The sequence below is a fragment of the Momordica charantia genome, assembly GCF_013281855.1.
Source record: "Momordica charantia cultivar OHB3-1 chromosome 3 unlocalized genomic scaffold, Mcharantia_2.0 BLBB01000003.1, whole genome shotgun sequence".
Classification (NCBI taxonomy): Eukaryota; Viridiplantae; Streptophyta; class Magnoliopsida; order Cucurbitales; family Cucurbitaceae; genus Momordica; species Momordica charantia.
The window spans coordinates 11,330,623-11,343,605 of NW_028275161.1; the positions used below are offsets into that span (position 1 = coordinate 11,330,623).

The 12,983-nt window shown below is 32.7% G+C and overlaps 1 protein-coding gene across 1 annotated transcript; it reads right to left on the reverse strand.

Moving 5' to 3' along the window:
* Positions 1-6,801: 6,801 nt before the first annotated feature.
* On the reverse strand, positions 6,802-8,902 carry LOC111019506 (phenolic glucoside malonyltransferase 1). Its single transcript, XM_022295907.2, has 2 exons — positions 8,346-8,902; positions 6,802-7,820 (listed from the first exon to the last, which is right to left on the reverse strand). The coding sequence occupies exons 1-2, from the start codon at positions 8,817-8,819 to the stop codon at positions 6,900-6,902; spliced, it is 1,395 nt and encodes a 464-aa protein (XP_022151599.1). The 5' UTR covers positions 8,820-8,902; the 3' UTR covers positions 6,802-6,899.
* Between the last annotated feature and the right edge of the window lie 4,081 nt (positions 8,903-12,983).

Genomic DNA, 12,983 nt, shown 5'->3' on the forward strand with positions numbered 1-12,983 from the left:
ACAGTGAAAAGAGCTCCAAGCTTAGCTCTTCACCCTTATGTTGTCGAACGAGACTTATGAGATAATCCAATGATATTTTGTCATTCCCGCCTTTGCTCTTGATTTGATGCTCTATCTCACTAGCAATTACGTTTCCAGCGAGCTTTGTGAGAGCCCTCCTGCCCGTCAATCTTTTATCATAGAAGTACATCTCAGTTTTGGACACAACAGGCATTCAAAGAAACCCTTGATATTCTTCGATGGTGGGAGTCAAGTCGAGGGAGTTGAACTTGAAACATTTATAAGCTGGATCCCAGAAGTAGAGTGTGGCTGCTAAAACATTCACATCGACCTAAACATATAACAGACTTGCCATATGCCCTACTCCCACGTTTTATTGATCATTATTCCTAAGATAAATAATGAGCAATAATTATGAGTGGCCTAAAACCATTATGAAAAAGTTTATTTATTTGAATTTAAATTGGCATCCCAACATAAATTCATCACCTCAAGAATATTAGGGAATCGATCTTTCAAATTCTCTAATTTTCGTCATAGGAATTAAAAAAAGGATTTAAAACAAAAAAATATTTGATTTGTCTTTTAGAAATATATCGAATGTCTTTAAAAAATGTCAAGTGAGGAAATGCCTTTATGAAGATGTGGCTTTTTTTATGGTAAAATTTCCTTATAAAAGATGATTTTACTAAAAAAAATAATTTTTATTTTTAAAGAAGAAAGATTTTTATTTGTTTAAAAATGATCTTTAAAATTATTTTTGCATGATTAATTATTTTTTTAGCGAGAACAAGGAGATATAAAAGAAATATTTTTTTTTCTTATAAAAAATATACATCTTCTTTAGGAAAAGATAATAAAAATCAAATCTTAACCTCCCGAGATATTCATCTTTACCGTCAAGAATCCAAGAACATCGGCCTCCTGAATATTTCAATGTTCCATCGTTTGGACTTTCCTTTACAAAGTAAATGTATTTGTTTTTTTTTTGTTTTTTGTTTAACTTAGCTTAAAGAACAAATGGTAGAGAAGAGATAAAAAAAAATAAAAAAAAACCTAAACATCATATGACTGACACGAGCTAGCATAAACTTTGAGATAAATATCGTTAACCAATATACATGAAATGGTCAATATATGCATATATGTCCATTCCGTAACATAACGATAAATAATGATCTAAAAATAAATCTCATATTCACTAATAACCTTCAACAAATATTTAAATATGAATAAACGAAGAATGCAAGTCGAATCTTTATTTCAATGCAAACATGGTTAAAAATATGAATATAAAAAGAAGCACAAACTAAGTTACTCTTGTTTAGAAAGAAAACATCGTTTGAAAATAATGCATGAAGATAATAAAACTAAACTACCGTTTAGATAAACCCAAAAAAAATTTCGAACTTCTCAAGTAATTTTTCCTTTCTTGTCTATGTATATATAAAAATATATATATATCTCAAAGTTAGTGGATGGAGATGTAGGATAGACTTCACTAGTGAGGAGTATACCGTTGGAGGCTATATATGGTTACCATATAGATGATGACGTGGAGAACTGAAGAAGGAAAAAAAAAAAAGATGGTTTGTTTGAGATTTTGCACTTCATGGGGGAGAGGAAAAAGGGTAGGGCAAAACCAAAAAATTCCCAACCAAAACCTTCTCCAACTTGGAAACAGTCTCCCACTTTAATAGCCATTAAGACCCAATTTAGTTAAGGGAAAAAAATAAAATAATTAAACCTAGTCAAAGAAAGATATGTTTTATGTTTGAAATCGTCGAAATCTTAGCAAAAAAAAAAACGAAAAAAATATGACTACTAAAAGCCTCATTATTTTTTTACCATTTTTGTTAAGTCAAATAAAAAAGTTTCCTAATAAAAAAAATTCATTTGCCTCCCAAATCTGGACGAAAATGGAAGAAATATGACTCATTAAAGTTTGATTTTTTTTACTACTTTTGTTAAATCAAATAAAAAGATTTTCCAAAAAAAAAAGTTTGTTTTATCTTACTCGAAAGATTTTATCTTTAGAAATGGAGGGAATCAAAATATTTTTATTTTCGATTTTTTATAAAACATCAAAAAGAAAATATTTGTCACAAAAAAATAAAAATTCTAGAGAGAGAAATATTAAAAACTAAAATAAAATACCAATAAATAGAAATAAAAAGAAATAATGAAATTGAATGTCGGACAAATTTAGGGGTTTACACATCCCGTGGATTTAAAGAAAACTAGAATTTCACTACATTGATTAAAAAAAATCTGGAATACAGAGACGAAAATAGACTCAAAATGTCAAACATAGGACATAAAAATAGCTCGTATAAACTCCATAAATAGTAAAATAGAGCTCCTTCCTGATACTACACCATTTCGGGTGAAGATAGGACTCAAAAGGGAGCACAACCTTTTCGTGAGGTGGGGTCAAAAGAGGACAAAGGCCATGGAAGGGGAAGAGAAATTAAGGGGTTTTGAAAATAATAGGGTTTGCTATATATCACATGTGGGAGAATGAAAGGACTAGAAAGGATGACAACTGAAACAACGTTGTTGGGATTTTTGGATACAAAATAAAATAAATAAATAAAAAGATTGGAGTGAAAATAAATAATGGACCAAAAGCCAAAACTTTTATTTTTAGGTTTCACATACTCATATAAATATGAGTTTTATGTTTTATAGGGAGTAGCCGTCAGAATTTTAGGGGCAGCCGAATTGGGGTTTTTGGCAGCAGTTTTTCGTAGCAGCGGCTCGGGATTGTTGGCAACAGATTGGGAGATCAAGATCATATTATTAAGGGTAAATTGTATCTTGATTATTGCGAGTTTTTCATTCTTGTTCCTAAGTATTAATTGTGTTAAAATACTTAGAAGCTATGTGGTTTTTATTGGGACCTCCAGGGGATATTTTTCGGGAAAATTTATTGTATCAAATCCTTAAACAATTATGAGTGAATTACCCACATCTAAGTGGAAGACTGGACATAGCCCTTAGTGGTGAATCAGTATAATTTGTTGTGTCATTTATCTTCTGCTTTATAGTTTTTTTTTCCTATTTGCACATTGTGGTTGTATTTGGATATTTATGTGGAAAGAGAAATTATACAGGACCGTTAATTTCCCAACAAGTGGTATCAAAGTTGTAGGATTGCAACATCATGGGAGACAAATACACGTACACCATTACTATGAAGGGGTTCTGAAGTTCACCAGAGAGAATTCCAGTTTTTAGAAGATGCTGGTAAAGGATCTTCTTACGTGCAAGAAGATACACAAGAGTTTGAAGGAGAGTCTAGCAGAGATGACTGACAAGTATTAGAATGACATGGATGAGCAGGCCATTGCGAACATCAGAATGTCGTTGTCGATGAGTGTTTGTAGTCTGGTAGCGAAAGAGAGTATAGTGAAGGAGTTGTTGAAGGTCTTGCAAGACATGTATGGAAAACCTTATACCAATACAAAAATACTTCTATAGATGAAGTAATTTAATATCCACATGGAGGAGGGAACCTCGACGAATTCTCACATTAATGAGCTCACCGATATCTTGAACAAATTAGAAGGGACGTGTATCAAGATTGAGGAAGAGGTGCAGGCTATGAGGCTGTTGACATCTTTGCCTGACAATTGGAAGACATTGAAGACCGCGTTGTCGAATTCGCTAGGGGAAAATAGCTTTAAATTTTCAGCTATTTGTGATGCTACCTTATCTGAGGAAGTTGGGAGAAAATTAGGGAAAATGTCTGCAACTACTTCGGGGGCAGAAAATAGGGTTGAATCAGCATTGGTAGCTCTTTGTAAGGGGAAGAGCAAGGTGAAGTACAACAGGAAGCAGCAACATAGGAATAACAGGGGTAGTGGGAGTTCCAGTGGAGAAGTTGAATGTTTTTATTGCCACAAGAAGGGACACGTTGAACGCTTTTGTGGGAAGTTGAAAGAAGACTTTGAGAAGGGGAACAATACTGCAAATGTTGTAACAGGAGAAGAACAAATTGATGAGTTTCTGGCTTGTGTTCAGAGGAACATATCCGTAAACCAGCGGGTAGTAGACACTGCAGCATTAGCGCACGTTGCTTCAGACAGACGTTGGTTCTCATATTTTACTGTAGGTGATTATAGCTCAATTAATATGGGGAATGAGAGTATCTGCAAGGTGAGAGGAATTGGAGATGTTTGTTTGAAGAAAGGCGAAGGGGCCGAGTTGGTGCTACAAGACGTCATGTATATTCCTAGCTTCATATTTAATTTGTTATCTGTATGGAAGCTAGATGACGATGGCTACAGCAGTGAGTTTGTTGGGGATTGCTGGAAGCTCGAGACGGGATCCAGGGTAGTGGTGACAGACTATATGAGATCTTCCGTTTATGTGTTTGAGTTTGAGGTTGCCAGGAGATCTGAGAGATAGAGGATGCATATAGTAGCTGCCGATGGTTCAGGGCGAGATTTGAAAGAATCAGCATAATTAACAACCAGGACAAATCAAAAGAGTCTGCCATTAGTTCAAGTACAACAGCTGGGAAGTAGAGGAAAAGGTAAGGAGAACAACTTAGTGAAGTGTTCAACAGGTTGTCGGTATAATACCCCATTTGTCAAACGAATGAGCGAGCTGATGAAATCGCATAGGCGAGATAGTGCATTAAAGGAGAAGACTACATCTGGTCAGAAGTAAAGGGTGATGAACTAGAAAGGCAAAAGGCTTGGATGGGAGTGCCAAGTCATGAGAGGAATCTTCCTTCATAGGTCGTTGGGTTCGATCGAAAAAGGAAGCGACAGGGACCACTTGGATCGAGTGGGAGCATGTGGCTGTGTCTTTAACGTCTGGGAGACAAGACCATGTACGATTGCTCAGTCTCGGGGCAATCACAGACGGAGCTTGGATGGGTCCAAGCAGTTGTTGAGTCAGTTACTGTTTGTGTAGTTAGAACTGCCTTGGCGGGGTTGCTGAGATGATGGAACACTATTGTTGCACTGGGAGACGAAATTGTTATTTTATCTCCAAGTGGGAGATTGTTGGGATTTTTGGATACAAAATAAAATAAATAAATAAAAAGGTTGGAGTGAAAACAAATAATTGGCCAAAAGGCCAAACCTTTATTTTTAGGTTTCACATATTCGTATAAAGATGAATTTTATGTTTTGTGGGAGTAGCCGTCAAAATTCTAGGGGTAGCCGAATTGGGATTTTTGGCAGCAGTTTTTCAACAGCGGCTCGCGATTGTTGGCAACAGATTGGGAGATCAAGATCATATTATTAAGGGTAAATTATATCTTGATTATTGTGAGTTTTTCATTCTTGTTCCTAAGGATTAATTGTGTTAAAATACTTAAAAGCTATAGGGTTTTTGTTGAGACTCTAGGGGATATTTTTGGGGAGAGTTTATTGTATCCAATCCTAAAACAATTGTTAGCGAATTATCCACATATACATGGAAGACTGGACATAGCTCTTAGTGGTGAACCAATATAATCTGCTGTGTCATTTATCTTGTGCTTTACAGTTGTTTATGCAAGGAATTACACAACTCGGTTTTACGAACCAAGCTCGAACCCGGCTTCCGGCTTGACTTGAACCCAAGATGGAACCTGCACAAGAGGGCAAACTCTTCGACGCTCAAGTTAGTTCTAGTCGGACTCAATATTAAGTTCGAGGTGAAATTCGATACCTGTCTGTGAAATGAGGCCCTCTATTTATAGGTGGCGGGTCCGACAATGCTCACGACCGGCGGTTACCTTTGTCTTTTTTATGTCGAATCTGTCGGGTTTCAGCAGATCGAACCCGTCCAGGTCGAACCGGGGCTTTTTACACTTAGCCCTATTTATGGTCAAATCCAATCTCCTTGGCAAGTTCGAGGTGGACCTGGGATACTTCCTTTATTCCCTGAACACCAATGAGCATCATTCACGTGTCCAGAGTATTTTTATCCCCAAACAACAGTTTTTCTTCCTATTTACATATTGTGGTTGTGTTTGGATATTTCTATGGAAGGGGAAATAATACAGGACCGTTGATTTCCCAACAAACATGGTTTGGCTCAAATGTTTGAACTTACAAAAATACCTTTAATGTCGGTATTCAGCAGTAGACGACATCATTTTGTGACCCCTTTTAAGCGTGCTTAGGTTTAAGACAAAGCCACGTCGATCGTTTCTTTAAAGTAGGAAACAACGATGTTGTTTGCAGAATATCTTTGCCAACTTGAAGGCGTTTCAACCAAATGGCATTGTTTCACTCAACTATGGAACAACGTCGTTTTGTTAAGTAATTAATGTCGGTCCTGAAATGACAAAAAAGCCGAATTTTAAATTTTAATACTTCGTATAGGAGCACACGATTTTTCAACACTTTCAATGGTCATTCCTAAACGATATTGTTGCTACATATTTAATGTCATTTATGAACGGACATCAAAAATCCGTTGTTTAAAATCTCCCTTCTTCAAAACTGACATCAAGGTACATTGTTTACAAATTACCAGCTGATGTTAAGTCTCAATTGCTGTAGCGCAAGGCTTGAGTTCAAAGTTCCCCTAGAAAGAACGCTTCTATTTTAGCTCAATACTCTTGAAGAGAATAAGATTATTAAAAATGTTCTATCTAGGTAGAAAAGGTAATGGGAGATTATTTATTATTATTTTTTTCTATTTTTTTTTTCTCTCTCCAAGATGGGAGATTGTATACATTAATAAAATAAAATTTATATCTTTTCTTAAATTAAATAAATATCTCCCTGAATATATCTGAGTGGTAATTGACATATATGAATGCCCTCACCCTTGATGTTGTACTAAAAAAAATAATAAACATGCTACTTTATTTGATAAAAAATACAGATCCAACGAACTAAACTAAAATCTATATACTCAAATATGTAAACTTTTGCCAATCTGTTCTTTCAAAGACACTCAAAACCTTGGGCAAATAGAGTGACGAAAGTTTCCATTTCATCTCTTTCCCTAACCACTCCAATCTCTATTCCACCGTCACCATTTGGAGTATCTGTGAAAGAAAACTCTAATGATGACTCAGCCGACGCGATTTCCACCTTCCTTGGCTTTCCCCACCCAAAATTTGCACTATAATCTCCAAATCTAGGTGACCCAGCAATGGAAATAAAGCCTGCTGATTGAGAATTATCACTGATAATTTCAGCCATTAATGAGCACCAATTTTCTGCTCCCTTTAATGCTGTTTCTCCCAAATTTCTAATAGCTTCTGAGATTGCCTCGCTAGCCACAACCATTCCATTTTCACCCAAAATCTCACTTCTTTCCATAAAAACAAAACAAGCAACCAAACAATTGCCAAAGTAATTTGAAGGCACTGGCGGTTTTAAACGAGTTCTCGCATCAGCAGCAAATCCGAACACAAACTTTCCATCTCTTAAACCTTCAGACTTTGCGGTGCATACGCAAAGGTAAGCAGTTGCCAAAGCAAATGAAGATACATGCTCATCATTGTTCCCTCGCTTCTTCAAAACCCATTGTTTTAGCTTTTGTAAGTTTCTGGGGGTGAGTTCAAGACTGCATCGGATTAAACCAGGTGGAGTTTTGGGTAGTTTAAGGTTCAGGCTCCTGTTGTTGGATCCTTCCAAATTCTGCCATACGTTGGCGTAAACCGCCGACAGACCTGCCGCGTCGTCGATAACCGACCTGTCGTAGAACGGCATCGCCTCGACGGTCGGAATAGGTGATGATCCTCCAAGATTGCAAATACGAGCCCATGTCTTTACAAACGAAGTCACTGTTCTTCCATCCATAACTGCGTGGTGGTTGGTTATTCCAATGGAAAACCCTCCTTTTTTTAATGAAGTCACCTGTGTGTGGATTAAAAGAATATAAAACAAATAATATGTCTACTCTTAAGATGTCTATTTTAATATTTTTATACTTTCGTAAGAGGATTAGATTAGTCCTATCATTCTTTCTATTTTTGTTAAATTTTGTATCTTGAAATGTCTGTATCTAGGTCATTTACACATTTAAAGAAGTGATCGACGGGTTTGGTCCTAACCATAAATTTTTATTAAATTGATTTTTGTTGGGTATGAAATTTGTATTAAAATTTTGTAAACAGTAACAAGGTAGTCATTTTTAAAAGTAGGGATAAAAAATGAAATTTTGTATAAAAAACCAAATTGAATAAAAATTGGAAAGTATATGTACTAAAATCAACCAAAAAAAATATAAACTAACCAAAATAGTATGTAAATCATGACTACATATATCCAAAACCTAGCTATTAATTTAACCTTTTGAATTGATTAGTGATTTAATACGAATGAGAGGAAGACATATAAATTAACTTATCAACTCAAGATTTTGAATTCAGTTAATACAACCTGAATAGCAATCACTGCAGCACGATCATGGAACACAGGCAGTTCGGGGACAAGAGGATGATATTCAGTAACTTCACGAAAGTTGTTGTCAGAAAGATGGTAAAAGTCGGTGTCGGACTCGGCCACCGTGAACGAAACGCGATCACCTTCGACGAACTCGACGGTTGGGGCGGCAGCATTTTGGGGCCAAACGAGGTTGCCAGCAAGGGGAAGATAGTGGCGGAGAGCAAGGGAGAGAGAGATCTTGAGCTTTGGAACAATGGCGTCGAGAAAGGACGTGTAAGTAGATGATAATTCGTAGAAGAAAAGACGTTGGATGGGATGGAACCTAAGCCATAGAAGGTCGAAGAAGGTTAGAGAAAACGACGACGGCGCAAGTGAATCCTCCGACTGCTGAGGAGCCACTCTACAGATCTCGATTATCTTCACAGATCTAAGATCATCATCCAGGGAAGTGAGTTTGCTTTCTGCCATTGAAATATTTGGGAGTATGGAGAAAATTTCAGACTTTGCTGTCTGCCATTGGAGTGACTTGCAAATGTCAAAATGTTGATAAGTTTTCAAAGGCTCTCCTTCAAGTATTACCTGTCGTTTGTTTGTTTGTTATTATTTATTTATTTTTCGTTTTTCTCCACTCAGTGACATGACAGGGTATCCACCCCATTGGAACACATCATATATATATATAACACGTCATTTTTGGTTTTATTTTAGTATATTTAAAAATAAAGTTTAATAATCAAATCGCATAGTTCTAGTTCAAGTTGGTAAGTAACATAACCTTCACATGTTGTACTGAAAAAAACGCTTGAATTGTGGTAAGCTCCATTTTCCTGACGCTTGTTTAAGGCGGTACGGGGCTGTGTTATCCGTCCGGACAACAAGTCAAGGTAAGCTTCCAAAGCTCCCTCCTACCCGCTGACTGACCAAATTATCGTTGGAAAATATTAACTTTTTTTCTTTAGAAAAATAATAAAATTAAAAAAGACTGAGAAATCACACATGCCTGTAAAAAGGTCAAGGAAAACAAGGGTTTTCTTTTTCTCAGACAATAATATTCACACAAAACAACTTTAATAGGTGTATATTTGTTCTTTTTTCAAACCATTGTTTTATAAAAAAAGTATTCTCTCTTAAATATTTGCTTAGTCTTTTCTTCCTCTTCTCCATGGAGCTATGCATTATCTTAAAAAGCAATAAAGTCAACTTCTCAAACATTTGATCATTATGTTCTCATATTGCTTTGTGAGCTATTGCCCGATTCATTTTACTATAATCTCTCGTAAATTTCCTATTCAACAGCATGGACAAGAAAAAATATGCTACATTTGGAAACTTGACATTTGATGAGTATGGTTGATGGATTCACCACACTTTGGTGAATTGTACGTTGTAGTTACTCATTGTGACGATGGTGAAGTCATTACTGATGGTAACAATTGGCCACGAGGTGAAAATGTTGAACATGATAAAGGAAAAATGGGAGAATGAGAGAGGAAAAAGTTAGAAAAAATTTCATGATTGATTGGGGATAGATTATGGAGTGTGCAAAAGAGATACACTGAGAGAGAATAGTAAAGAAAAAAAAAAGCTCAAATTATTACACGAAACGAGTGAAAAGGAATCCTTTTATATAGTTACATGAAATAAAATAGTTGCAAAATTTTGAAATTCCAAAACTTTTGATAATAAAAAATTAAGTATAATTAAAGGTTATATAATCGAATTAATTTATATTATAAGTTTAGATAAAAAAAAATTTCATGTTCCATTGCATGATGATTAAATTAGGGAAATTAGGATTCGGCAGTTAAATTTTTATACATATTTACCAAAATGTCAACATCTTTTGTATTTTACAAATATGGCAAAATATTTGAATTTTATTTTTGGAATTTTTATTATTCCAATTTTACCCTTATGACATCTGATATACACTCGATATATATCTGATATACGCCTGATGAATGTATATCTGATATACGTCTAATGTATATCTGATATACACACGATACGCTCGATGTACATCTGATGTACCCCTAATATACATCAGAGGTATGTATTATACATCTAATATACATCTGATGTACCTCTAATTTATGATATATTAAATATATGTGTAACTGATATACTAAATATAAGGTATATTAAATGTTTAATTTTCAGTGGTATATCAGTGGTTTAAATTGTAGTTTATCACTGCGATTTGTTGATTGGTATACTAATATCATAAGTAATTTTGATTGTTATATCAACTATTTAATCTATATCAATATTAATTAGATACTAAATATAAGGGATATCAACTGTTTAAGTTTATAAAGTATATCAGATTTTTAACTTTTTTTTTTTACGTCCATGGTCCATATCAATCTTTTTTGCAGTAATTTTAGATTTCATTTTTTTTGTTTGACCATTGTTTTCATTTGAGAAAAAAAATTAGTGGATATATTAGATTTATATCAACACATAGATAGCACATTTATATTAGTAGATAACATGGTTATATCAAAGATTTATCAACGGTAAATTAGAGGCATATTAAGTATATAGCACAGATATATCAATGTTATATTAGTGGTAAATAATATAATCATATAAGAAATTATATTAGTAGATATAATAGTTATATCAATTGTAAATTAGAGGCATATCAAGTATATATCACAAATATATTAGTATTATATCAGCGTGGTAAATCAAATGGTAAATCCCATAATTATATAAGAACTTATATTAGTAGGAATCATAGTTATATCTTATGTATATCACTGGTAAACCATATTAGAAGTTATATTAATAGATATCATAGTTATATCAAAAGTAAATCAATTGTATATCGGTATTATATCAATGGTATATCAAAGACATATCAATTATATATCACACATATGTCAGTGATAAATCAATAAATAGTAAATCATATAAATATATAAGAAGTTATATTAGTGGATATCATAGTTATATCAATGATATATCAATCGTATATCAGTAGTAAATAAAAGGTATATCAAGTATATATTAGATATATATATCAGTGTTATATTAGTGCTACGAGGGTAAATTTGGTATTTTATTATTGGACCTCCATTTTTTTCCAAAAAAAAAAATTGTTATATTTTCAAAACTAAAATATAGATGCTAATTAAATTTGTTATTTCCTTAAATTTTTTTGTCATATTTGTAACTGCCCCTTTAAATTAATATAATATAATTTAGGGAATTGATGTAGGTAGCAAAAATCTTTTATGTGTTTCAACATATGTCACCTCTTTTTAAAATTTTCAAATATAGCACAAATTTTCACTTATATCAATAGTATATCATATACACATATCAATAGTATATCAGATACTCATATTAAGTAGTATATCATATGTATATCACATACATATTGCACAGACACTCATTTCAGTAGTATATCAGATGTATATCACATATATATTACAAGTATATTAGACACTTATATCAGTAGTATATCAGATGTATATCACGTACATATATCAGTAGTCAAATATATTACAGATTTATATTATTTGGATAAAGTTGTCATTTTAAAATTGGATCTCTATTTTTTTTAAATGCTATATTTAAAAAAACTAAATCTGGTTGCTATTTTGCTAATTTTACTTTATATGTTTTTGCTATATATTTGTAACAGCCCCTATAAGTTATTGATAATTAACCATGAGTGACGTGCTCTTTACATTTAAAAGTTTATAGGGAAACGAAATGGTCCAAAAATATTTTTCAAATATTTTAATTTTTTAAATCTATATTTCATGGTTACAAATATTTAAATCAATTTTTAAAAATAAATTAATAATTTTTTTTAAATTCAAACATTTCACAATTTTGTCACTTCAATTTCATAAATTTATCTAATTATTAATTTCAATATAGTTTTATACTTTTATTTCTTTAACATTCTTTAGCCATTAAAACAATCTAACTTTTAAAATTTCATTATTAATTATAATTAAAGGTAAAGTCTTTAATCTTATAATTAATTTTTAAGAATAAATTGAGAACAATTCTATTCAATCTTTCACATTCTTTCCCTTGTTTATTTTATGGATTTATTTAGATTATTGGTTCCAATGTATATGTAACTCAAATAAATGTATTAAAATAATAAGAAAACTTTCTTAAAAAAATCATAGAAGAACCGTGGGAGTGGGAGGATTTCAAATCAAAAATATAATAATTTAATAAGGACAATTGAGGCATTATTTTTAACATTAGGACAACGTTGTCAAAAAAAAAAATTATTCAATATCGGTACTTTTATATGTATTATAGATATAGATATATACTAATCGACTACCATGTTAAAATGGACAAAATATTTTTAATTTAATTTAATTTTATAATAACAACAATAAAAAAGAAAACAAAAGGAAAATTAACATATATCTGTGAAAACTTCCTTTGAATATATTTATTCTTTAAAGAGCAAAATTTGTTTACCACTGGTTCTAATACTTGATAATTACCAGATAAACACTCAGCTTCAAAATCGAATTGTAATATCTCAAACTCATAATTCAAGATATGGACTGGACTCTGTATCCATGCTCTTTTAATATGTCATACAACATCTTGAATTACTTTTCAGATTACATAGACTTTAAAAAT

Bases quoted from the DNA above. Each gene is read 5' to 3' on its own strand.
- LOC111019506 (XM_022295907.2), bottom strand. From the start codon at position 8,819: ATGGCAGAAAGCAAACTCACTTCCCTGGATGATGATCTTAGATCTGTG. The intron at 7,821-8,345 runs GTTGTATTAACT...ATCCACACACAG, and splicing joins CTGCAGTGATTGCTATTCAG to GTGACTTCATTAAAAAAAGG.